This window comes from Chrysemys picta, chromosome 9, assembly GCF_011386835.1.
Source record: "Chrysemys picta bellii isolate R12L10 chromosome 9, ASM1138683v2, whole genome shotgun sequence".
Taxonomy (NCBI): Eukaryota; Metazoa; Chordata; order Testudines; family Emydidae; genus Chrysemys; species Chrysemys picta.
In genome coordinates this window covers 13,557,459-13,584,441 of record NC_088799.1, presented here as the reverse complement: position 1 = coordinate 13,584,441, position 26,983 = coordinate 13,557,459, and the positions used below count along the sequence as shown (strand labels likewise).

The 26,983-nt window shown below is 42.9% G+C and overlaps 1 protein-coding gene across 12 annotated transcripts in view; it reads left to right on the top strand.

Moving 5' to 3' along the window:
* NAALADL2 (N-acetylated alpha-linked acidic dipeptidase like 2) overlaps positions 1–26,983 on the top strand; it is a 953,294-nt gene that overhangs the window by 237,589 nt on the left and 688,722 nt on the right. For 2 of the 12 annotated variants that reach the window (XM_065557729.1, XM_065557741.1), the window contains exon 1: positions 11,514–11,696. The exons of the other annotated variants lie outside the window; for them this stretch is intronic. In XM_065557729.1, coding sequence (XP_065413801.1) covers positions 11,654–11,696 — 43 coding nt within the window. In that variant the 5' untranslated portion in view covers positions 11,514–11,653. Of the gene's footprint in view, positions 1–11,513; positions 11,697–26,983 lie in introns of those variants that run through there. 12 annotated transcript variants of the gene reach the window in all.

The following is a 26,983-nucleotide window of genomic DNA, read 5'->3' as shown; positions in this document are numbered from 1 at the left end:
GAAAATAAGGGAGCTTTTCTCAAGAACAGGCACGTTTTTCTTCCTTACAAATGTGAAGTGCTTTTCTGTATATTTAGAGAAACCATTTCAAAAATCCAAGCATCTGGTGTCCTTTTCATCAAGGATGAATTGAACATCAGAAGTAGTGTTTTATTTAAAAGAAATACTATATTAGTTCACTTATTTTTCTTTTATACCTAAAAGGTTTATAGTAAGATGTCCTACCTATGATGGTGTTTTGGTTTCTAAGCTAGACCTTGTGTGTTTTTCTTGGCCCTTTAATAGCCAAAGCAAGTGAGTTACTAATATTGCATTGGTTCAGAAACATGCTACTTTTAGGGGTGTATATTTCATGCAGTGCAATCCCAGTTCCCATGAATTAGTTGTGTGTGTACCGTAGAAAACAAATATACATGCTGAGCTCCATGTCTCCTGGAGGTAGAAGGGTAGGGGAACAGAACCAAAGATCATATAGAATAAGTTAGGAATTTGGGGCAGGATCAGAGAGTTGATTATCAGGGCAGCTTTACATATAATGGCATGATCCTGGGTGCACAGAAACGGTGTAAGAGAAATAGTTTTGCAAACCCATCACAAAATGTCGGAGATGGCCCTGCTGATCGTTTTCTTTACTGCAAATGTGAGCCAAGTTCTGAGGGCACTTTAGAGATGCTACTTAGAGAGGGCCTGATGAAAATGGAAACTGTTTACGAAGGCAAGAGTGCACAACTCAGCCATAAACATAAACATCAAGTGTAGAAAGAAACCAGGTTATAATTTTGAATTTAGATCCCGCAATCAAGCTATAAACTATGTTTAATTCTGTATAATATTTACAGGGGAGGAGTCTTGTCTAATGGTTCGAGTTGAGGGAGGTGGGGCTGGGACTGGGAATCAGTAATTGTGTTTATTTCTCACCACAGCTCTGTCAGGAACTCCGTGCAAATTTCCCTACCCTCTCCTTCATGCCAGGAGCTCTGTCCTCCTCCTCCTCCCCACTCCTTGCCCCTCTCCACCATAGCAGGACCCAGTGCTCCCCTCTGTGTCTCTGCCCACGGCCTTCCTCTGCCTCTGATATGTGTGGGCAGCAGCAGGAGCTGACAGAGAGGTTCCTTTGCCTTCCCAGGTGGATGTCTGGGGCCCCTGATTTTCCTCTGAATCAGACTTTTCTGATCATATTTGCTCCCAAATCAATAGGGTTCTGCCCATGGATGCCCAGAATAGTCCCTGAAAATTTGGAGTTGATCATATGCAGCATTCCAAAGTCACCCCATTACAGATAGAGTAATGAGTTGAGTGTAGGGCTTTGCTTTGGCCAGCTAGGGTCTGATATGCTCGTTAACATCTGGTCTCAGCTAAGTACCAAACAAATGAGCCTCCACGCAGCTGGGATTAATTGGCACAACTGTCCTCAGATGCAGTTTTGAGGCTAAGGACTGGATGGGTAGAGAGATTGAATTATTCTCCTCCTTCTACAGCTGGTGCTTCCGAGACAGGTGTAAGCATACTGACAGTGCAGTATGGGAATGCTTGTAATGGTGCTGGCCCATCTTCTGCCTGGGTTGTGGATAAAAAGACTTCACTGTGTTATATTTAGCAGACACCAAGATAATCCTCATACATAAAGAGCTCATATTGTTCCCTGTCAGGTACAGTTTAGATGCTTCTTAGTTCTTGTACATATACAGACAGAGACAGTTCTTGCCCCCTGAAGAATTAAAAAAAAAAATAGAAAACATTCTACGCTTCTATTTCTGGATTGTTTGATAACAGGAATTTGCAGATGCCAACATGAAGCCGTTCGCTCTTTATTCTTGCTATTTCTCATCTACCCCTGTCCCTTTCAGAGTGAGCATGGATGGAAAGCTTAGGTCAAAGAGTGGGGGAAAAAAACTTCTTTTGTGGGCAAAAAGAGCAGTTCTGCTTTACTGGCTTGAACTGAATCGCTTGTAGTTAATGATGCAGATTGTGCCAATGGAGAAGATTACTTTCAGAATTCTGGGAGATGAACCTAAATTTCACTTGCCATAAGATCTCTTCAAAGATGACACTTCATGTCTTATGCAGAAAGTTTACATAATATTATTTGATGGCTAGCTACAAAATCCAGCCCTCTTTTCCCTCGTCCTAAATTTGGGTTCCATCACCAGATAACATGCTTTCTCTTTTTACACTGCTTGTGGTGTCAAACGTCTCTTTTTCCATTTTTTGCAAAAGATCTGCTGTTTTATTATGTTTCTGGTGGTCATGTTGTTCTAATTACCCTCCTGCAATCTCAAAGTGCCATCCATATCCTAAATAATCAAGTCTGAGGTAGCTAAATAGTTTTATGTGCAAGACCGTGATTGGGTGTTACTGTAGTACAAATAATAATCTCCTGCTGAGATCAGACCCCATTGTATTAGCTGTTGTACATAGAGCTCAAGACAGTTATTGCTCAAAAGAGTTACAATCTAAATAGACAGGCCAGACAAAGGGTAGGGAAAAGAAGGAAATGTTTTCTTTTTACAGGTGGGAAAACTGAGGCATTGTCAAACATCATGTCAGCAAAGAAGATGGAAATATGGGGGACATATGTTAAGAATGAAGCAAGAGCTTCTGCCATGATGGGCATGCCATTGGACTGTTGGGGAACATGTAAAAGGGGCCTCCATCAAACACTACTCCAAAAAGGAAAATTTATGGGACTTAACAACACAGAGAATGTGCAAAGGGTGGCCCAGTATAGACAGGGATGGTAGAGTCTTGTTCATGCCCTGAGCAACATCTGATGGCACAAGAAGAGTTCAGATGTCAGTAGCAGATTTCTGATTCCCAGCTTCAACCAGTACCCCCATTACCTTCCTCCTTTTATAGTATTTCCATGGCACATGGATAACAGACTACTGTTGGGTAAATCTGGCCTAATGTTGTCGCCATTTAATTGGTGGTATTGGTTTCCTTACATTTTTGTGCTATAAAATAGTATCAATAAAGACCGCAACGAAAGCATATAAATTGCTTGCTATTGCTGATTAGTGTTAGCCAGTCATTGCTTCATTTGGGAGAATTTCTGTCTTTCTCTCACATATGTAGACAGCCCTAATTAATGGGTGTTGTGCAAGTGAATCATTCATGGGCTGGATGGGAAGGAGGGTTGGAATTAAGTCCGAGAGGATGGGTTCGGGGTTAATGCATAGGAATAGGACTTGGAATGAAACCTAGATCTTTGGAATTTTTTTCTTGAAAAATGAGAGACAGCCACTTCTCCCCAAATGGACCATTGGCTATTCTGGATCTCTCTTTCTGTCTCTCTCGAACCAGAAGTTCCATCCGAGACAGGAGAAACCTTCCCAACAAAAGTTTAGTCAAAACTATGTTTTTGCTAAAAGTTTTGACGTCTATAAATCCACACTTTGTGATTTAAGAAAATTGTGAAAAATCCCCCACTAGCTCTAATAATAATAATATACTTCAAAATAAAAGAAAATGATCTGTGGTCCAGAGACAGGATGCTGCTCAAACTCCGGAGCTGTGACTCGTGTGCGTGCCTATGCAGGAGTTCATGGTCAGTGGCTCCACCAAACTGCAGGCAAGCTGGCCACTGATATATAGGGTGTTGGCCTGGGATGTGGAAGACTCACGATAAAGTGACTAGTCTCCCTGATTTCAAGTGATCTGGGATGAAACACTCAGTTATGACTCATGCTTGCCGTGAGTTTTCATCCCAAAACAGACATTTTGAAAATTTACATTTTCACAAAAACATTCCAAAGGTCTTGGGTGTTTTTTCCCCAATGCAGAATTAAAACAAAATTTTAAACCTCAGAAGTTGCGCCAAACAAAATTGTCGCCTCCTGACCACACTCTGGTGCCAGCCCACCCCCACCTGCCCTCTCCTTGTGTAGAAGTGAGATCTGCTAACGGCAGGTAGGACAGCCATGGCTCTGCCACCTCCCCCCATCACCCCATCTCCCCTTGTGTGCTCTGCAGCTGTCAGCTGTGTCTGGCTTCTACTGCAGCACCTGTGTTGCTAGGTGAATTTCACTCAGAGAGGCTATTTTCTAGCTCTGCTGTTGAGCAAAGGGAGATTGATATTTGCTCAGGTCCCTTTCAGAATTAAATTCATTAAAACTGTCCTCTAATTTTGATGAAGGAAGTTAATTTCATGTCTAGATTCTATAAACTCCACTTCGCGGTAGCTCAGACTCACTTCCACAGACTCTCAGCCAGTGTGTGCTAATGTTCAGTCACCTCTTCATTGATCTATCATTTGTACAGACATTGAAAACATATTTTCCTGTGTTTCAAGACTTTTTTCTTGCTTTATGCTTAGACAATTTTCACTGTAAAAACAGGTGTATACAAGGACATACCTATTTTTCTCTTCTCCAGCTTTAATAAAGGTTGCAGGCTGAATGAGCTACTGGCTGTAATTTAGGAGACTAAAGAAAGGGGCTGTAATTCTATCCATAACACACCTATGTTATGCATGAAATAAGATCTTCGTGTCCCTCTTCTCCTCTCCATCAAACAAACAAACAAACCTGCCATCACCATGTCTTCCCCTGTCTTCACAGGCATTTTTACCACTGCTGAAAGCTAGGTATTAATTATCTTAATGGATATAATCCCTTAGCGGTGTCTTGACTGGCAGTTCAGTCACTACCAGCAGGCTTTGTGCAAGGGCTCTCCCTCTCACAGTACCTTTACTGTTAATCTAGTAGCATGTTTATAGGGTGACTGGCTCAGGAAGTGAATAGAGTTCATTGCATAAAAGACCTTCCTGTACCTTCTGAATTTTCTGTTCCAAATCCTGGGAAGAAAAGCAATTATATCACTGAAATTTCATATGTACTTAATACCCTCACTATTTATTTTTTATAATACTGAGATTGTGAGCTTTATGGGACAGGGACCTACTCTGTTGTATGTTTCTATAGTGCCTAGCACATTTGGGCTGTGATTAGTAGGTGTTACTGCGTTACAAATAATAAATAATAGTGACATGCCGGATTTTTATGGCACTTGGCCTATCACCGTGATCTGTCTATTCTTACGTATCCATCTACCTAGATTCGAATATGATCCCAATCAGCGTGTTATCTGAATACCTCTTCAAATTATCACATTTTCACATAAAGATGTTGGCCAGGATTTTCAGAAGTGACTAGTGATTTTTTTTCGTGCTTCAAGTTTTGGTGCCCAACTTGAGGCACCTTTAGAGACGCCTGGTTTTTCAGAGGCTCAGATGCTCGGCACTTTCTCAAAATCAGACTCCTTTAAAGTGTCTAAAGTTGGGCACCCAAAATCGCTAATCATTTGCCCAATTCTCTGTCTCCCCTCCAACTGGAAGACCTGGACTATTGTCTATTATTTTGAATTGGCATTAATATGGGCTGGCTATGTCAAAGAAGTGGGTTTTGCATTTTGTCCTCAAGTTTGACACATTTGTTAGCCTTATTTCTGGGACCAAGTTCCAGGTTGGAGGGCCTATTGCCAAGAAAGCTGTTATCTGCCCAGGTTTATTTCACTATTGAAAATGACCATTCCATTGTTCTAACGGTCAGTGCAAGTAATGAGCATATAGAGTGTAGTAGTCCCTAAGCAACTGGGAGCTGTTGAAAGAGGAGGACTGAAATGTTGAACCTGACTCTGCAATCCCTACAAAACTAGCAAAGAGAGACAGGTCACTGGGGTGATGTATGCTTGGCGGTCTGTGTTGCTTAGTGGGTGGCTTGCTGTGTCTTGAATGAGCTACATGATGCCTTTTCAGGGTGCAATTCCATAGTGTATAATTAATTAAAATAATCAAGGGGTAAATAGAATTTGATTTGGGTCCATGAGCTTCCAGGATGGACCTTCAGAAACTCATTCATTTTATTTGGATAGCAGGGGAAGGTTCTGATCTCAGCCTGAAAGAGGCAGAGGCCAGTCCAGGGATAAGTAGGGTGTTTCTTGTCTTCCCTTTAGCTCCATCCAGGCCTAAAATCAGGTTCAAAATATTACTATGCAGAAATTAATAAGTAGGGCCATTGCATCAGAGGTGTTCTCAGATGTTGGAAGTCTCCAAGGAAAACAAGACTTGAGAGCTTTATCACCATGTCAGACAGCATCTCAGGCAGCTCCTGTAGGAAATCTTTGCTTTTGGGATTAGTAGGCTGCTTGTTTGGACTACTCTCTGGATCTGCAAAGCTTCTGGATACCCTCAAAGGATTTTGTGTCAAGGTGACCCGTCTTCCATAGAAGGTTATACTGGAATACGATGGCTACTCCCCCTCTGTCCTTGCCTTGTAATGGCCCTAGGTCTGTAGTGTATTTTGAGTAGACAGGGTGACTTGATGTGCTAATACTGGGCCTGCAGCATCATCCAGCTAGGTTTGCGTAACACGAGCCAGATTGTGGGCTCCTTCTTATGAAGAGATTGTAGATGGTGAAAGGCCTCCTAATCAGTAGGGTGACCATACATCCTTGGTGGGACAGTCCCTTTTTTAAGCCGTGTCTTGGCCGTCCCAACTTTTTTGGCAAAAGAGGGCATTAGTCCTGTTTGCTCTTGATAAAGTTGACAAGAGCAAACAGGACAAATGCCCACTTTTGTCGTCAAAGTGGGGTGAGGAGGAACATGCATGGAGGCAAACGGCAATGCCAGCCCCATGCAGGGGAGGGGAGGGAGGCAGGGCTTGGGAGCGGGGCAGGCAGGGTTTGAGCGAGCAGTGATGCCAGCCCCAGCCTTGTGCAGGGGGTAGGCAGGGCTCCTGCGAGCAGCAACACCAGCCCTGCGCCGGCCCTGTGCAGAGAAGTGGAGGGAGGGCTCGGGCTCAGGCTTGTCCCACACGATGTCCCGTTTTCCCTTTGGGAAATATGGTCACCCTACAGATCCGTGATCTTGTGCAGATTATTAGAAGCTTGGGATCTTAGTGTATTAGGAGCTTAGGAGTTTGGAACCTTGTATGCTTATGTGAACTGACTAGCCTACAATTGTTTGACTGGTAAGTATCTAGTGATAAGCTTTTTGGCTGCTGGTTTTTGATTTCGTGGTGAGTGTTTCATCTAGATAAGACCTGGATATGCAGCAGGTGTTAACTATGGTGGCTGGGGAAGATATGTGGAGGTGTCAGATGCTCAGAGTGCAACAAGTGTGCTTGACACACCTATGTTCTTGCTGTGTTATAAAAACTTCCCCAGGGTACTTGGGCACGTGCCAGTTTTCAAATGTCATAGTAAGCTTAATTTCTGTAGGTGGGGAGTACTCAACTTTCAGGAGCACCTGCTATATCTCTGATTTGTTGTTTTCATTTTGTTACACACGCATATTTTATCATGTATCTGCATACGGGTCAACATTTACCTTTTCTCCTTCAACAGAAGCATAATTGAAAACTAGTTTTACACCCTAGCAAACTATATTTCCCTTCATTCTTCATCAATTACCTCCTAAGACCCAAAAAACAACTAAAATTGCCTCGGTTGGCTTGTATTTTTCTATGCTTACAACAAAGGCAATTTTAGTGCTTTTTTGGGGGGTGGAAATGCCTATATTTTACGTTAGGGTCATGCTACAGATAGATTAGGTGAACTAGGATTGATTCTTTGGGAAACAGCCCATTTAAATTGCTACACATAATTGAGCACAATGAATAGTTTTTAGGAGAACATAAAATGGAACTAACCACCTCTCCCCACTAGAAGCGGTTGTTGAAAAGGGAGTGTGAAAACGATTGTATTCCAGTCCTTTCTGCACTGTTTCTGACTGTAGGTTTCTTTTAAAATAGAAGAAACATTTTCAAAACTGTCATTCCCTTAACTCTCAGAAGCTTAAATATATTTTAAAAAATCAACAGAAGGTGATGTGATAAAACTTCGGAACCTGAAAAGCCACAGAACACTTTAGTAGGCGCTAAAAGCTTAAAATCAGAAAGAATCATGCTGCCAAATGCAGAATGTCAGCACTCAGCAGCTGGAACGAACATTTCTCTTTGTTGCTTCAGACTTCTTTTTTCATTGCTGGAAAAAAAAACTGAGTGCATAGTCTTCCATGGAAAAATACAACCTCTGCACAGTTGTAAAAGAACATACAAATCATTATAATTTCCTCTTTGTTTAGAAATGGTAATAGAATGGGACATTTAGGTGCTTCCTTGCTCTCAGGGTGTGTGTGTGTGAGAGAGAGAGAGAGAGACCAATGTAGACATAATAATAACAAAATACTGCATACTTTGCAATAGAGAACCTAATTGGGATTCAGGAGTTACATTTTTTTTTTGCACTGACACTGTCTTCAATATTGAGCTCATGCTCCCCATGCTTGGGAGTGGAGAGCCCTGAAGTAGTGAGGGTCTTCTCCACATGGGGGCAGCATACGAATGAGGGGAGGTTTGTACCCTCTGTGTACCATGGAGCAATCCAGTGCACAGGGGTTTTCAGGTTGCATAGAGGGTGGAGGGGTGCACAAAAACCACAGAGCAGCTCCACTAGCCCTCTGTCAATAGGGTGGGCTGGCCAGTCAGATGATTGTGCCGCATCCCAGCTAGGTTTGTTAACTGGCCTCAGGGCTGAGCCAGCTAGCCCCATAGTCAGCTGAGGGAACTCGGGCCCATTGTTCATGACAGGAGGATGCCATCCCGCCTACCTTGACAGTCCCAGTACAGGGTCTGGTAACCTGGGTGAAAGTAAGATTTAACCACACAAGCTTTTTGCATTGGACTTGACCCATTTTCCAGGCAAGGAGAACTGGATACAGCTCTTCTTGTAGTACTCTTGAAGTACATTGGCTAGAGGGTTTACTCAGATAGACGTAAACCATTCCCTCCAGCTAAGAAATGAGCATGCTCTAGCCCAGCCCGTTGGGCTGAACAAACAGAGGATTAAGCTCTAACTTGGTCTCAAATTCAGGGCATCAAAGAGTTTAATGTTTGTGAATGTGCAGTGCAGTTGGAAGTACTTTGCAGAGAAACATGGTATGAGAAGCAGGAATGGTGTCTCCTCAGTAAAGCATCTTCCCGAAGCTAGGAGGCATAGTGGTTTCGCCTATGATGGAGACAAATCCTGGTATAGATAATACGTTCAGGAAAGCATATGTAATGGGTTCATTTGGGCCTCGTTTCAGCTATATCATAAAACCACCACACCCTATACTTGAACTTAATGATCTACTCTGCTCAAGGAAGGACCATGGCTTGGAATATTGTGCGTGTTGAAGACGAGGAATGAAGATTTTTTTTGTCACACTTGTGCGGTGAAAGCGTATATGACTCCTGCTTCCTCTCTCTGCCTGCCTCAAACTTTTTATGTATGAATTCTCCATGTTCTGGAGACTAAATATCCTTCTCCATTCATATTTTTTAAAGTATAGCACATTTCCTACACACTGTGCTTGTTTATCCCTCTGTGAAAGAAGATCTCATTCCCTTACTTAATAAATGTGCAAATGAAAAATATTGCATTTATATCTGCCTTTAATCCAGAGGCAACACATGGGGGCGGCATATAGGGTGTTGTCCCCCCCCAATTTTTTGGTTGCACGCCAACCCACACAGGCTGAGTGGCCTGCTGAGGTGAGTGGGGGTGGAGGTGGCGTTCCCTCCCTGACCCCCACCGTCCGAGGACTGGCCCAACCGAGCCCTGCTTGGCATCGCTGCCCAAGCTGCCTGGCGTCACCACTCGTCCCTCCCCTTCCACCCAACAATCTTCTGGGGGGTGCGCCCCACAGTTTGAAAACCTCTGTGTGGCAGTCACATTCCCCCCAGAACCTTTAAATTGTGCCTCTGCTATCAACAGTTGTCGTCTCTGCTTTAATCAAAGGTCTTGGTGCAGTTTCTAAACGACAATCCATTCAGCTTCTTTGCATTTGTGTAAGGTAGGTAGGTTCGAGCCTTGCCCTTTTACATATTGTAAACCAAGGCACAGAGAGGTGAGTTCCCAAGGTGGCACAGCGGGTTAGTGATAGAATCTGCAGCAGAACACACCAGTCTTGGCATGCAGTCTGTGCTCTTTTTGCTAGGCTAGGCTGTCTCTCTTAAAATAGGGGGGTGGTTCATTGAGGATGGTTTAAAAAATACTTGTGTGTATAGATAAGAGAAATTGTCTAGTGTGTACGTAATAAAATGCCATTAAGTTACTAGTGTATCAGAGGAAGCTGCTAGATAACACTGAAATCTTCATACTGCATGTTAAGCTCAGTTATTTCTTTATGCTTTTGTTCTCACCCTGAAACCATTCTTCTCGTGCTTTGCTACAGCTAGAGGAAGAAAAACATTAAAAGTCAACATTAAAAAAAAAATCTGTTTTTTTTGTTTGTTTGTTTTTGTTTTGGGGTAAGGAAAGGGATCATGTCTAGCGTTACTGATGGGATTGTACTCATCATGTATGTCTGCAGTGCAGTCATTGGGTGCGATTGCAGCTTGTGTAGACATACCCAAGCTAGCTCTAATCTAGCTAGCGCAGGTGGCAGAGCAGTGAAGTCACGGCAGCCTGGGCCTCAGTGCAGGCCAGCCCAACGAGCAATTTCCCAACGTTCTGGGCAGCCTTGTACGGCCCGTGCTGAAACCCATGTTGTAACGGGTTCACTCTCCAGTACCTATGCTAGCTAGATTAAAGTTAGCTCGCATGTGTCCATATGTGCTACAGTCACATCCGGTGATTGCAGCACAGACATACCCATAAGTGATCTAAATCCAGCTGAATATAGCTCCTTAATAGTATTTAATTCAGTTTCTTTCATAGTTGTTCCCTCAGAGTAATGTTGTAGCGCCAGTTTATCAGCACTGTTTTATATTTTATAGATATGCATGTAAATGTCAAAATAAAATAAAATAAAGTAGTTAAAAAGCCATGATGCTTGTTTGGTAAATTGGGCGTGAATAGATGAAAATGCTGCTTGTTCGCCTCATGTAGGAGAACAGAGTAAATATTTCCTCAGACCACAAACTTGCCGCTTGGGTAGTGTTATCTTAGCATTTGTGTCCTTGGGCTAGAGCGGGAAGGGTAGAGAGAGAAAATACCCTTTTGTTTTGTTTGTACTCCCCTTCCTTCCTCAATGATACAGTCAAAACAGTCTTGAAATTGCAGTGTTGAGGTAAATCATTTTTCTGGGAGATCATTTTTGTGAAAACACACAAAATTTGTCTGAGGATTTTGCCAGTGCCACCCTATCTCAAATTTTCATCTTTCTCTGTGCTTAACAGTTGTGCCTGTAAAGTTCCTCTCCCACATAGACTAGCATGACAGTCAACATTTTATTTTTAGCTTCCCCTATGAAATGCAAATTCAGAGAATCTTTAAAAGCAATTACTAACTTTCTAAAAGCTTCAGCGTTTTGACTATGACACTATCTGCTAATGATAAAAGTTGTTCAAACAGCTTTTTGGCTGAAGAAGTGAAAGTAAAAAATGAGTTGGGGGGGAAATGAACAGAAGAGTCCCAAGTGAGACAAAGCAATGTTTTCTGAAGCACATGTTAATACAGCATGAGAGATCAAAGGGTGTGATGTCACTTCATAGAGAAACAGGTCAGGCAAGCCCAGGTAACTCAGGAAGCAGGATACTAATTATTCACAGAAGAAAGTCAGGTATACGGTTACAGTGCTACAGTAGAAAGTTTGGAGGTCAAAACCTGCACAGTAACTGACTCAACTTGAGACTGCTTGGCCGCTTGATAAAGAATTTAAAAAAACAATATGGGAGAGAATGCAACAAGTTTACCTAATACATCCCTGCAAGGTAAGTACACACAATGTATGAAACAGTTTCGTTGCCTAAAAGAAAGGGTATTAGGTTAGTCACAGTGGATGTATGTTTCTGTTTTGCTTTCAGCAACAGCAACATGTGCTGCTTGACATACAGATGGTGACTTGTTTCTGCATGTGCAAGCATTTTGGGAGAAAGAAGGAAAGCCACATTTCGGGGCTTGAAGCCTGTTCTTTTTTGTGAAATGCTGCATTAATCCAGAGGAGTGTGGGAGTGTATGCCACAGTTGTGGTAGCATTTAGCAGCGTGTGTGGAAGTCTTCCATTGTTGAAAGAAGCTCAGTGTTTAACCGTAAGGTTACCTGTGGATTTTGTGGGTTGCTGTTTCTAATGAAGTTTAGTTATTTCCCAACCTTTTTAGTTAGGAAATCGGCATTGTAGTTTTTGTCTTGATACTACAGACGCATGCAACAGGTGTTCAGAGCTGGGCACAGCCAGGAATGAAAAATATACATCATTTTTCCTTTTCAGTTCCCATTTTATTCATTTTTTCTTTGTCATTTTGTGCTAACATAACATTGACTTGTGAATGCTAAGACTGCTCTTGTAAGCAGTACCAACACAAAGGGTAGCTGGTAGAAAAGAACTCCGTGATCTTTTAGTAGAAGTCTGAGCGGGGCAGTTGAGAAGCTTGCATTGTCCTTGTTTATTGTGTCGTTAACATGAGGATTTCATTTCTCCAGTCCAGCTTTGAATTCTCCGAACAGTGACACTTTCTTGACAGGCTATTCCATGACTTTCTAGATCTTTCCAGTTAGGATGTTTTCCCTGACATTCAGCCTAAATTTTCCCTTTGCTCAATTCCTTCCTGTCTTTAACCTTCCCCCAGTGTGTAACTGAGAAGTCCCCATTAATTCTGCATAGTGCCGATGGGTAAAACTCATGGAATTGGAGTCTCCAACTACTCTTTGGGTTGGCAAAGATCACAAAGCTACTTTCAGTTCACACATGTTTGTCCTACAACTGAAATCAGCGGGTGGCTTTCTAGCCAAAGGGAAGCCAATTCTATTGCTTTCCTCAAAAGGTAGGCTGGCACCAGTACCCCCACATATGGTGTGTGTGCGTGTAAACTTACCGTGCTTAGGGTCTGATTCTCCTCTCATTAATATAAATCAGGACTAATGGAGTTAACTACAGTGTAAAACTGTTGAGAGAGAGAGAGAAGAATCAAGCTTTTATTTTTTATTAGAATATTTTTTTCTCTCTCCGCTCCTTTTGTGTCATAGTCTTTCTCTCTCTCTGGGCCTGATTCTGCAGCCACTTAGTAACACAAACTGCACCACTGACTTGAGTATTATCCAGGGTTTTTGCTTCTGGGAGCAAGAAAAGGTAACGTGGCCCTTTACTTCTAGCTTGTGAGTCTGAAACTCCTTTGCATGTCACAATGATGAGAGGAGGATTTTATTTATTTATTTATTCATTTTGAATTGTGGAAAAACATATGGTTGCATACTCTTTAGACATATCGGCTTTGATTCTGATTTCAGTTATGCTGGTGTAAATGAAGAGTAACTTCATTGATACCTGTGGAATTATATCAGTGCAAAACTGGTGTAAAATGAGGGCTGGGTAATCCCGTTGTTTTATGTAACTCAATCAATGTACATAGCTCTGAACCTGACCTGATTTGTACCATTTTTATACCGGCTTATTTCCACTGACTTTAATGGCGTCACTCCTGACTTACACCAGTGTAACTGAGGTTGGAATTAGGACCATGGAGTGAAAGGGCTCTTTTCAGAAAAATAAGAAGTGTTATATGATCCTTTGCATCTTACAAAACATCCTGTTCTTCTGCATTTCTGTCCTGAAAGTTAGATTCTTTCTGGGTTTGTTTTGTTTTAGAAATGCTCCAAAATAATTAGAGATTTGATGTTGAAAATCAATAACGAAAGAGTTTGCACCAAAGACCTCTCAAAGTTATTGATGGCAAGGTGGCTGTATTTCTTCTTTATTTATGTATATATTTGTAGTGGAGGTAGTGCTTGTGTGAATTGCTGATGGTGCCAGACTGACCGTCCTGGATGCTGGCCTCATTTATTAACAGAACATATACAGCATGAGCAGCAGGTGCACAAACTTCCTCGCTCTGTCCCTCAATGTTCTGTTGTGGAGGAACCACTTGTAGAGTCCCAGGAGTCCAGTCCTGTTCATTCATTCGCCTCTCTGCAACATCTGCTTGAAAATTAATGCCATTGATAGTCTTGAGATGAGGATACTTTTACACTAGTGACTGGTTGGGGGCTGCCACCTCATTTCACTGAATAGCATCAGATGATAAAGAAAGGTGTATTTCTGCTTCAGGCTTACATAAATCAGCCAGTTCCAGCCATCTGATCAATCAGAAATACAAGGTCACTCTGCCACTGCAATTTTCTGTTTCACTCCAACTAAAGTAACTTGAGAAATCTGTTCCTTAACTCTGTTGCTGCTATTATCACTTGATCTGCTCTGTAAATATTTTCAGACACTGATGTTGAAATGTTGTACACTTTCGTTTTCACTTGAATGTGCATTCAGAGGGCCGGGGTGCGGCTCTGGAATGGATAAACATAGAACAATAGGCCTTTTGACTGTTGATTTTAAATTGATTCCTGATTCAAAATGATTCAGCTGAGAGTATTTTAGAAAGGACTTGTCCATGGACACTTACTATGCTTTTACACTTGTGGAGAAGAATTTTTTTTTACCCTGCTTGTGTGTTTTGTTACAGTTTGAATCAAGACACATCCCTGCATGCAGTGCACTTTGCATGGCTTTCTTTAATCTTAATGTGCGATTTTGGAGAATTTGGAAACAGTATGGGGAGGGCTAATAATGTTAGTAACTGTTTGTTTGCTTTCGAGAGGACATTGTTTTGTGTTGTAATTTATTGCATCCCATATTGCAATGAAAGATGACCAAAGAGAGTCCATTCTATCTGGTGAGAATGTATAATATGGTTCTCTCCCCAGCCCCTCTCCCCCCTTCCCCGAATCTTATTCGCAGCTTCAGACAAAGAGGTTTAGTGCTTTATCTCAAGCTGTAGCAGCTTAAGCTTTTGGTGGTGGAGGCCTGGGAGGTCACTGTCACATATGAGGATTATTAAAATGTCAGCTAGAAATACTTTATTTTGTGCTTCGGACTTATCTATATGATAAAAATTGCATTGGTATAATTAAATCACTTTTAACATTGAATGTGGACATATGTTTAGATTAGTTTAGCTTAATAGTTAAGTAAGGTTTCCATGGGTTGAGAAGCAGCAACTGGTTAAAGTCCTAATACAATACCCAATGAGGTCAGTAGGATTCTTTCATTGATGTAAACAGGTTTCAGATTGAGCCCAAAGTGTGTCTTCTTTAGGGCTTTGCGCTGGGACAACTTTATAGATTTTTACACTGTTGTAGTTACCCTTGTGCAACTTTTTCTAATTCAGGCCAGGCCTGAATGAGAATCCTTTTTCCTCCTACACAAAGGGATAAGAAGATGATTTCAGGAGCCCACGTGAGGAATGGGCACCCACTGCATGGTACAGAGTAAAACTGGGGTAGGGAAGAGAGTGGTCCAGAAGATGTCTCGCCATGGATCCTCTAGATTCTCCCCCCTACCAGCCCTCCAGGATTGTCCTGGCATCTCCAGGAATAAAAGATTAATCTTTAATTAAAGATTATGTCATCTAATGAAATCTCCAGGAATTCGTCCAACCAAAGTTGGCAACCCTACCCTACACAGAGAACCCCAGGGCCCTGGAGTCTACTCCAGCCAGCTGCACTGTCGGGATGAGTAAGCCCCCCTGTGAGTTAACAAAGTGTAGTTGAGAAGTGAGGAGCACTCTGAATAATGCTCATTAGCAGTGCAATCAGTTGTACTTATTAATGGTGGATTTGTAACAGAAGGTATGAATTCTGAAGGCCTATTGTAAAATGCTATTTTTTTTGCACATAATGACCCTAGTCCTTGGACATTTTAATGCCTGTTTGGTCTGTGGAAAAGTAGGAGTGGAACATCACTGGACCCCTTTTGGCGCTTTGAATGATAATAGCGAGGGTATTCTGTGGTCACATGTCTGACATAGATTGGCTCTATTCACCAACGAGGAACAATCACAATGGGTAGTTTAAAATAATTCATTTTATTGCTGCCTCCTGTAGATTCCCGACTTCCATTTCAAAGTGGCAAATGTAGAGCACTGAAGAAGTACGTACTGATCACTGTCCAGATGCTATCAAAAGTATGCGATTCAAACAGTCCCACAGAGCCAGCAACACCTGGATCAGTGCAGAGCACTGTGCTTGACTTCAGCATAAACCATTATAACACTAGACAAATGTTTTAACTCTTTCGTCACAGGTGTGATATTTATTGCTTTGCTTCCTCGCTTCAATTGCGGTTGAGAACAGCTGTTTGGATTTTAGTTTTGGCTTGACAGAAACAACCCCGCTCACTAAACAAGTAAAAATAATAATAATAAACCTTACCATACTGATTTTTAAGGATGGATAAATTGAAGCACAATGGGGTTAGTTGTCTTACCCAAGGTGATCAACTGAATCAGTTGCAGAGCTCAAAATAGAACCCTGGATTTCTGATGTTCAGTCCCTGCTCTCACCTACTCATTGCTTGTAAATTAGGATCCTTTCCCAATCTTCATAGGTGTGCTTGCATGCTTTGCTTCTTAATATAGCATGCCTGTTATTGAAACAGGAGCCCATTGCTAGGGAGATAGCAACATGTCAATGCAATAAGTGGGGCAGAGATTGAAGGAGTCAGTGGATTTTTGGTAGAAGGGGGGAAGATCTTTAGGAATAGTCAGAAAACTGTCATTTCTCTTGTTTTGATCATGAAGTTGAAGGAAGTCAAATCCTAAAATGCACTAGAACGTGCTAGCGACCTTTTTGCAGCTGGGGAGTGTAGCAGACAGTAGATCCTGACTTACTACGTGGAAAATTATTTTAGGATATTTTTTCTTCCATATCATTTTTCTTACTGGATGACCTATATAAACCTCAAATGCTGATGAGCTCCATTTCCCCCCCCACCATCCTTTAGCATCCTTCACCCATTTGAGAAATATATTCTGGAGAGCTGAAATCAACTAAGCTCAGGCCTTGGCTACACTGCCGCTGTACAGCGCTGCAACTTGCTGCGCTCAGGGGTATGAAAACGCCCCCCCCCCCCCGAGCACAGCGAGTACAGCGCTGTAAAGCGCCAGTGTAATCAGAGCCTGCAGCGCTGCACGCTCGCTTGCAGCGCTGCAAGCTATTCCCCTCCGAGAGGTGGAGTACATACAGCGCTGCGAGAGAGCTCTCGCAGTGCTGGCGGCGCGACTACACTCGCGCTTCACAGCGCTGCCGGGCAGCGCTGGGAAGTCCTGAGTGTAGCCAAGGCCTCAGTCAGTAGTCATCCTCATTTTCTAAGGTTAAGGCCATTTTCAATGACAGTGTGACTCCAGTGGGAGCTGCATGCACACCTGAGAATTTGACCCTGGAGTGTTTTACAAGCATGTATTTGGTGAGTTTTGTTTTGTTTTAGTTTCAGTTTCCCACTTCAAAGGGCAAAGAACATTTTGTAAGTTTTTTGACTGGTATATTTTTTTTCTTTCAATCCCAATAGTCTAACAGCTGGAGTCTGCTGACCTTCCCCTATGCAAACTGGACATACTAGGATAAGTTACATAACGTAAGAACGGCCATACTGGGTCAGACCAATGGTCCATCTAGCCAGTATCCTGTCTTCTGACAGTGGCCAATGCCAGGTGCCCCAGAGAGAATGAACAGAACAGGCAATCATCAAGCGATCCATCCCCTGTCGCCCATTCCCAGCTTCTGGGAAACAGGGCTAGGGACACAATTCCTGCCCATCCTGGCTAATAGGCATTGATGGACCTATTCTCCATGAATTTATCTAGTTCTTTTTTGAACCCTGTTATAGACTTGGCCTTCACAACATCCTCTGGCAAAGAGTTCCACAGGTTCACTGTGCGTTGTGTGAAGAAATACTTCCTTTTGTTTGTTTTAAACCCGCTGCCTATTAATTTCATTTGGTGACCCCTAGTTCTGTGTTGTGAGAAGGAGTAAATAACACTTCCTTATTTACTTTCTTTACACCAGTCATGATTTTAAAGACCTCTACCATATCTCCCCTTAGTCGTCTCTTTTCTAAGTTGAAAAGTCCCAGTCCTATTAATCTCTCCTCATATGTTCCTCATTTGTTCCAAACCCCTGATAATTTTTGTTGCCCTTTTCTGTACCTTTTCCAGTATCAATACATCTTTATTGAGATGGGGTGACCACATCTGCACTCAGTATTCAAGATGTGGGTGTACCAGGGATTTATATAGAGGCAATATGATATTTTCTGTCTTATTATCTAGCCCTTTCTTAATCATTCCCAACAGTCTGTTCACTTTTTTGACTGCTGCTGCACATTGAGTGGATGTTTTCAGAGAACTATCCACAAAGTTTCTGACTCAACCATGCTTTTGAATTCTGATTTCCATATAAAAGTTATTTGTATTTTATGAGCTCTCTGTTCACATTTGGCCTCTGCCTCTGCAGGTCCAAGTGAATGTGTAAACTGATCGTATTTAGATAAAGGTGCAAACGATACAGATCCAGTTTCATAAGCTAAAAAGACACAACCGAGGGCTCCTAAATATTTGGACTATGCATTCTCATTTTGCAGCAACTAGAATAAACCCATATATATTTTTATTTTTGCCTATGATTTCATGGGCTGCTGCCACTCAGATACTGTGAGAAGTTCAGATCTTACCCAAGATGTCTGCCATATACAGGTTAAACTTTATAAAAGACCAACACAAACTCTTGAAATTTAAATATAAATCCTAGACCCTATGTATATCACCACAAAATATGTCTACCTAGGATGCAGAAACTACCAGGAGGCCCTATATGCGTATTCCGTTTCTAAGCTACACATAATGCATATTTCTTAGACTTACTACTAGAGTGTTGCAAATCTCTAGCAATGAAATTGAAACCAGGTGACACGTGCCTTGTTCAAACTTTGCTTTGAACCTGTAACTGCATCAGTTCCTCTAAGGCAGTGGTTCCCAAACTTGTTCCGCCGCTTGTGCAGGGAAAGCCCCTGGCGGGCCGGGCCGGTTTGTTTACTGGCCGCGTCTGCAGGTTTGGCCGATCGCAGCTCCCAGAGGCCACGGTTCGCTGCTCCAGGCCAATGGGAGCTGCTGGAAGCGGCGGCCAGGGCATTTCTCGGCCCACAAGCGGCGCAACAAGTTCGGGAACCACTCCTCTAAGTGGAAACTTCATAACTCTGGTGGCTCTGCACAGTTTACACCCCAGATCAGGGGTCAGCAATATGTCCGTATACGGACACAAGTGTCCACAGTAAACATTTTGAGGTCCGTGGGGGGCACTCACGAGCTGCTCCCCGCAAGCGGCTCCCAGTCCCTGCTGTTGCTGGTGGAGGTGCGGCCATGTGGCTCTGACGCTGCCTCCATCCCCCCTCCCTGAGCGCTGACTCCGCGGCTCCCAGCCCATTGGCCAGGAATTGAGGCCAATGGGAGCTGCAGGGGGCGGCGCCTGCGGACGGGGCAGCGCATAGAGTTTCCTGGTTGTGCCTCCGCGTAGGAGCCGGAGGGGGAAGTGGGACATGCCGCTGCTTCTGGGAGCAGCTTGAGGTAAGCACTGCACGAAGCCTGCCCCAGCCCTGATCCCCCTCCTGCCCTCCGAACCCCTTGGTCCCAGCCCGGAGCACCCTCCTATACACCAAACCCCTCATCTCTAGCCCCACCCCAGAGCCTGCACCCCCAGCTGGAGCCCTCATGCCCCCAAACCCCAAACCCGGAGCCCCCTCCCGCACTCTGAACCCTTCAGCCTCAGCCTAGAGCCCCCTCCTGCACCCCAAATCCCTGATCCCTGGCCCCACACCAGAGCTGCACCCCCAGTCGAAGCCCTCACTCCCCCCCCCATCCCAACCCCATGCTCCAGCTCGGAGCCCCCTCCTGCACCCTGAACCCCTCATTTCTGGCCCCACCCTGGAACCTGCACCCCCAGCCCAGAGCCCGCACCCCCTCCCACACTCCAGCCTCCTGCATCCACCGGAGCCCCTTCTGGATAATTTATGAGATCTTCCACTTTTGAGTTGTGCATGTGAATTTTTCTTGTACATTTTCCATCTTTCCTGATCCCAGCAGTGGCTGTAGAGAGGAGGAACAAAATGGGGGCCAGGCAGAGGAGGCAGTTCTACTCCATCTCCTTTACTGTGTCCACAAGAAAGGAGCAGCTGGGTTCTCTCTTACCTCTCTGACAGTTCCAGCAGGGGCTGGGGCCAGCTTTGGCAGTGGAAAGCATTTGAAGAGGGAGGGGAGAAATAGAGCCTTCAGGGAAGTAATGCTTTCCAGTAAAAGGACTGAGTTGTCCAGGTAGAGGGGCCTGGTCAGCATTTCCTGACACTGGCAACCCTGTTATCAGCCCGGTTTGTCAGCTAAATCAGGAGGATAATTTAGGAGTGGGGAGGAAGCAGCAACTGTGCTGAACAAGCAAAGAACATAAATTTGTGCATGTGTGGAAGGAGAAGAATATTTGGAATAATTGGGTGCAGATGCTCCTGCTGCCTCTGGGCAGCTTGAGTTAAATGTGATGAGCATGCAGCAGTTGATGCCTGAAGGCACTGATACTGGAGGTATTACAGAGGTTGTGTTTTCCTGGATTGTGCAAAAGTTTTGTGGCAGATCCCCAAAACCAGGCTCAGCTTTTTTGGAGTTGACTTCAAAACAGAATCCTCTGAGGTTTGTGTAAACATCTCACCCAAAGTTGAATTAACCAAGTGTGAGGGCCCTCCCCACCCCTTCTGCCTGTAGTCCAGCCCCCGTTCCATCCCTTCCATCTGCAGCCCTGCCCACAGCCACACCCTGTTCTGCCCCTTCGGCATGCAAATTCATTCCCACCTAAATACATGAGCACTTTTACCAGTCACTCATGAATTGCATAGAGGGTGACACCTGCAAGTTGTTAGTCCCAGCCTTGTTCCCCCTCCCCCAAAATGTGCATCTTATACTGTCCAGTACACTACTGAACAATACAAGCTCATAGAAAGTCCGTCATTTTATCAAAGGAAAATGAAATATGCGCCAGCTTTGTTACCCCAAATGGAGTTTCCCACCCACTTTAATCCAAACACACTGGTTAAGATAAAACAATAAGATAAGTTTATTAACTACAGAAAGATAGATTTTGATTGATTACAAGTGATGATGCATAAAGGTCAGGATTGGTTACAAAAGAAAGTAAGAGTAATATGTAAGCTAATGTCTAACTTAACAAGATAAGTGAACATAAAAGGAAAGATTTTGTCTCATCATACACCATTGTACATGTCACAGGCTGGGTCTCCTTTCAGCCTGGGACCACTCTCCCATAGTTCAGTTCTTTGAGAGTCGTTGATGTCATGAGCAGAGAGATGGGAGGAGGAGAAGTCAAGCGTCTTCCTTCCTCTTTATAATTCAATTCCTTGTGCTAAAAATACATTTGCTGAGTCACTGTGATATGCAGTGCATTGTGGACGTGAGGTTTGAATCATCCCTGTGATGAACTGTACATTTCTTCACACCCTCTCCCCAATGCTGGAGGATGGCTGCTTAAGTAGGTGACTTGTCTAGAGTGCTAGTGTGTCTCTAGAGTCTCTGAAAAACTGGTTTGTGGCTGCTACCTAGAATTACAACATATTTAAGTAACAATCATAGAATAGAATCTTGTAACTTCACATAATGCTGTTACACATATTTTAATAGGATAATGATACTCAGCATGTTATGACTTTTTTCAAACGATACCTCATAGGGCATACTTTGTACAAATTTATCATATATTCTTGTAAAAGTGGTGACCACAATAGTATAGACTCTTACAGGTATGTTGCTTGATTTTTGCTTCATAAAGCTGTTTATGAATTGTTAAACTAGAAATAAATGCTTTAGGCATTCAAGCAGTATCTGCTGGACATCAAAAGTGTATTATGTCATGTTGTTTGCATGCATCTTGATAAGAGGTGGAGGAGAAGTACAATGCATCAAATAATTTTACACTCCCATTAGCAATTTTGTTTATTCTTGCCATGCATGTTTTATCAACCATTGTTGGGCGAGGTGTCAGGTTTCCCCTTTGCTCTTAGACACTCACGTGTGGCTCTCTCAGCCAATGAGTCAGTTACTTCTGGAGTGATTGGCTGGCATCCCTACAGCACACTCAGCAAATAGTACCTGGAGTTCCTTTGAGTTGTTGCCAATGCACAAAGACTGAAACTAACGAAAATAGCCCGATTCGTATTTGTCGTCTTTGTGTGCAGTTTGGTCACTTTCTTTCAGTGATTTTGTTTCTTTTATGCAACTGAAGGAGTGGGTTCTAAGATTCCCTTTCATCTGTTTTGAAACAAAAGCCACACACTCCCTCTGGCTCCAATCCTGCAAAGACTTCACACATGCTCTAAGTATATGAGCACTACTGAAATTAATGCAAATTCTCATGTGTAAGTTCTCTTAAATTCACATGCTTCCAGGTTAAAGTTTAGGTGATCATGAATGAAAGGAAAGTGGCATAAATGTACCTCCACACACCTACCTAAAATGACTTTTACAATTGATGTTTTGCTCATGCTGAGGAGTTTTCCTCTTCACTGTTTCTATACTTACCAAATTACATATAAAAGCCATAAACTCCTTTATATTATCCATAAACATAATAAAAACGTTACACCACATAACTTTGACTTAGTCAGTAATTCTTGACTTAGCCTGAGGGGTTGAAAAGAAAATTATTCCTGTTACACATTTTAATTATGCCATAAACTTTGTGAAATAGCTATTGATCTTCAGCATCTGGCATCAGAAAAGTTGCTTGTTTGTTTATTACTTAGCCTGAGTAGTATTGCCATCTAGGATAAAAATAAAAAATATCTCAGGACTTGAAGATGCCCCATATGTAAAATAGTAATACTAAAAATAATTGTGGGAGGGTTCTATGCTAAAAATATTTTATTGCTGAAGAGTATTTTTACCAGATTTTTTTTTCCAGCCACTTCTGGAGAAATTTACATTCCAGACTCTGGAAATGCAAATTCGGACGCAAGAAAATATTAACTGCTATTCCAGAACAATTCAAGAATGGAAGCCTTGGGCCTCTTTGTTTATTTTTATATTTTAAACATCAGTAATGAGACAAATCTGCATTATAGGACTGTTTCCCTGAGGAAATGAGAACATCTCAGCTGAGAGCTCCACTCATATATTGCCAATTCTAACATGTTGAAATTTACATAAGATTTGCTTCTTGCCATATGCAAACTGCATTTGAAACAACAATTACCATTAAATTGCTATTTCAGTACTGTGGAAAAGTGACAATTCTAAGGGCCAAATGCCAGCAACTAGAAACCAGCTTCCATCCTTCCTGCTTTAAAACTGGGCTGACAGATCAAACACTCATGTCACCGTGTACACATCAAGCATCTCCTTTAAATACAAAAGGTGAAATTTTGACCTCCTTGAAGGCAGTAACAAAACTCCCATTGAATTCAAGAGGGCTTGAATTTCATGACCACTAAAAAATGAAATCCGTATACTGTAGTGTTTCAGTTTGCTAAGCCGGTAGTAAAGTGTAATAGAAAGTGGGTTATGGAAATTTAGGTCCTCATATTTTTTTCAGTGTCACAAGTTGTTACCATCTTAGGTGGACAGAGCAGGCTCAAAAACAAGGAGCTGAATTACAATTTTTACTTTCAGATACAGTTGTCAGACTACACGTGGAGAGAGGTGCTGTTTCCCTCATTGAGTTCAGTATTGTACTGAGCATACAGGATGTAGCATTCTTTTAAAGGTGTTATCCAGCCAGCAGCGTTAAGTACTGCAAGTGACAGACTGGAGTGTGACCTGGGAGCTAAATGCTGACTTCCCTTCTGTGCCGGAGGAAGCCAGAATACTTCTGATGATCGCTCACTGAGTGCAGGGTGCTGGGAATTCTTCTGCTGCCATTCAACCCCCTCCCCCCCACACCTTTTCCACATGCATTAAAGTAGCATGTTTTGCACCTTTTTAAAAAGCGTCGTTGTAGGCTGGGGTGCACTCCGCCCAGCAACCCTCAGGGCAAAGTGCCTACCGATATCCTCCTCTTGAAACTGCTGCTGATGTGGCGCCCCGGATATGCTTCGGTTTTGTCTACACTGGCACTTTCGTCGCTAAAACGTTTGTCGCTCAGGGGTGTGAAAAACACCCCCCCCCCACCACCCTCGAACAACAAAAGTTTTAAACGACAAAAAGCGCGGGTGTGGACAGCGCTTCGTCTGCAGGAGCCGCGCTCCCAGTGATGAAGCTACCGCCCCTCATTGGAGGTGGTTTTATTTTGTTGCTGGGAGAGCTCTCCTGTCAATAAAGAGCGGCTACACAGCGCACCTTACAATGGTGCGGCTGTAGCGGCGCCATTGTAAAGTGCACAGCATAGATGTAGCCTTAGGCCCCGTCTTCCTGCTTTAATTTATCTGATGCACTTAAACCCTGCCCCCTGTTCATGCAGATTTGGCTTCAAAAGCCACAGTACAGCTCACTGCATTTAAAAGTAGTATGAAATCATTCCCAGAGGAAATCCAAGGGAAATGGAGGTTAAATTGTAAGTCCTTTTCTCCCTGGTGGAATGGTGTCTCTGGTTCACCTGGCGTGCACACTTTCATCATGTAACTCCTACCCAGGAATTGCTTTAGCGTGGGTTCATGAGCTCAATTGAAGACACAGAGATCACTGTGTCACAGCACCACTCAGGTTTGGCCCAGCCACCCCGCTATCATGACAAAGCCAAACCAAGCTTGAATAGTGCTGCAGTCCCTTGTGACAGGTCTCAATGCTTGGAGCAAAGAGCCTGGCCCAGCCCTGCAGGACTGGTGTCAGCACTGCAGGGTGGGTATGGTGTGGACTTGCTCACCGCTCATCAGACAGCAGATTATCTGAGCTAGGACATAGGTGATGATCAAAGTTGATTTCAGATGAGCCACTTGTGATGGTAACTGCTAGCTCTTCTACAGGAAGTCCCTCCTCCCTAAGTGCAAGTACCTGATGCATCATCCCTTTCACTGACATATCTGTGCCTAACTTAAAATGCCTGAGCAAAGGATGAGAGAACACCATGGTGCTTGCAGGTATCTGAGGTTGCCAAACTGACAGATTGCATTCCAGCAGGTACATGGTAAACCGATTAAGAACACACTGGGTGACAAAACATGTCATATCAATATGAGGCATTTTTGTTTGGCTGGCATGCTATGAAGAACAGCCCTGGGAGACCATCCTTAGCAGTCAGAGTGACAGTGGGTATATGGGACAGTAGGTTGTGTCTAGGCCTTTGGAAAGAGGGTTAACAGTTGAAGATAAATAAGCCAGTCTAGCTGTTTCTCCTTTGCAAGTTAATTCCAGTTCAAGAATGGCAAAAGAAAATATATCTAACACATGTTGGGTTTGTTTTTTGTTTTTGGCAAGAAATCTTTTCATATTCCCTGATTGGGTGGGATATAATGCACAGAGTGAGGGAGGTTTGTTCTTTACACTTAAGCAAGGAAAATTTGTGTTTTTCTTTAAAAAAGCATATAATGAGAATCATGATCTAGAACCAGGATAGCAGAATACCAAACCCTTAACTCACAATTGGGGCCAGATCACCACAAGAACTCAGTTGTCCTTTAGGTACCTTAATAAGGGCCAAAGAAGGGGGTCACTGGAGAAGGTTAAGTAGAGGTCTCACTGAGAGCTCAGTGGAGGTGGCCCAAGGCTGGTAGGATCTGGGTTGGAGGCTGAGAGATCCAGGCTACAGTCAGGCTGGGTTGGCAGGGCACCTCAGCAGATCTGGCTGAACTGTACATGGAGGGGTGACAGAAGATATAATGGAGAATACAGAAACCAGTCTAGAAGATGATGAAAGGAGATAGCAGAGAGGAAAACTGGTAGCAGGTTAGGAAAAAGAATAGGGAGGATATGCCAGAGCTAGAAGAAGAACCAGCAGGCAAAAGACAGGAAAGTAAGGAGAAAAATCTAACTGTTATAATACTGAAATCACCAGTCAAGGATGTGAAGATGATACAAGTGGCAGAGTGGATTTAAAAAAAAAGTGCTGGGGACAGAAAGAGTTAGAAAGCTACAAGCAGGAGATCTATTAGTTGAATGTAGAAGCAAGGGTCAAGTGGGGGAAACAATTAAAAATTAAATCATAGTAAAACAAAGTAAGCTGCCAAGTATCTGATAGGATGCCGATCTAAATGACTAAAGGTGAGGCATAGGGGATAATGTACTATATGCTAAGCAGCTGTTTAGCGAGAGGAGTGGAAAGAAAGATGTCAAGAGCTGTGGTAGATGCATTTAGAGGAGAAACCCTTCCAGATAGGGTAACAGGATATCAGATTTTTTTATCAGAACCATATATTCCACCCCCAGTGAGGTGCAACAGGTGCCAAAGGTTTGGACATGTGGCAAATGTATGTAAAGGGAAAATTAGATGCAGTAAATGTGGAAGAGAGCTCTTCTATCACAGTTGTGTGGGAGGGACAGAATTCAAGTGTAGAGGAAAGCACTTGCAGCATATGGAGGTTGTACATCAAAACAAACTAAAGAGATTCAAAAAACAAAGGTTAAAAATAGGTGGAAGCTAGTAGGAGACATCTAAGACCAAAAGGGGAAGAGGAAAGGAAACTTAGTAAGGATAAAGAGAGAAACACACAACAGAATAAATCAAAGGATATGATGGGTGTTACAGGGAAGATAGAAGACATATGCATAGACAAATAGACATTAATAGCTTTTATGACTGAAGTAATGATCTGCATATCACAGACTGGGGGAACAGAGAAAACGAAAATTCTAATTAAAGCAGCAGCAAAGTACCTATGTGTTAGCAACTTATTGGTAGAACAACGCTATGCTTTTTTTTTTTAAATGAACGAAATACTGAAGGATAAATAGAATAGTACTGACTATTTACTGTTGGACTGCACATAGCCGAACAGCACATGGCCAGGAGCAAATGTCTAATATCCATGATAAGGCTACTAAACCTGATATCATTTGCATACAAGAAACTTGGTGAATAGGAAAACTAGATTTCAGAATCCCAGGATATGGCATCTATGCAGGCTAAAGAAGTGGGGAGGAGTTTTTACATTCATTGAGGAAAACAAATTATATTTATTGTAGTTTCCTCACCTCAATTACAAGATAGAGTATAACGCTATGGTGAGTTCAATGAAAATTAATTCTCCATTTTTGAA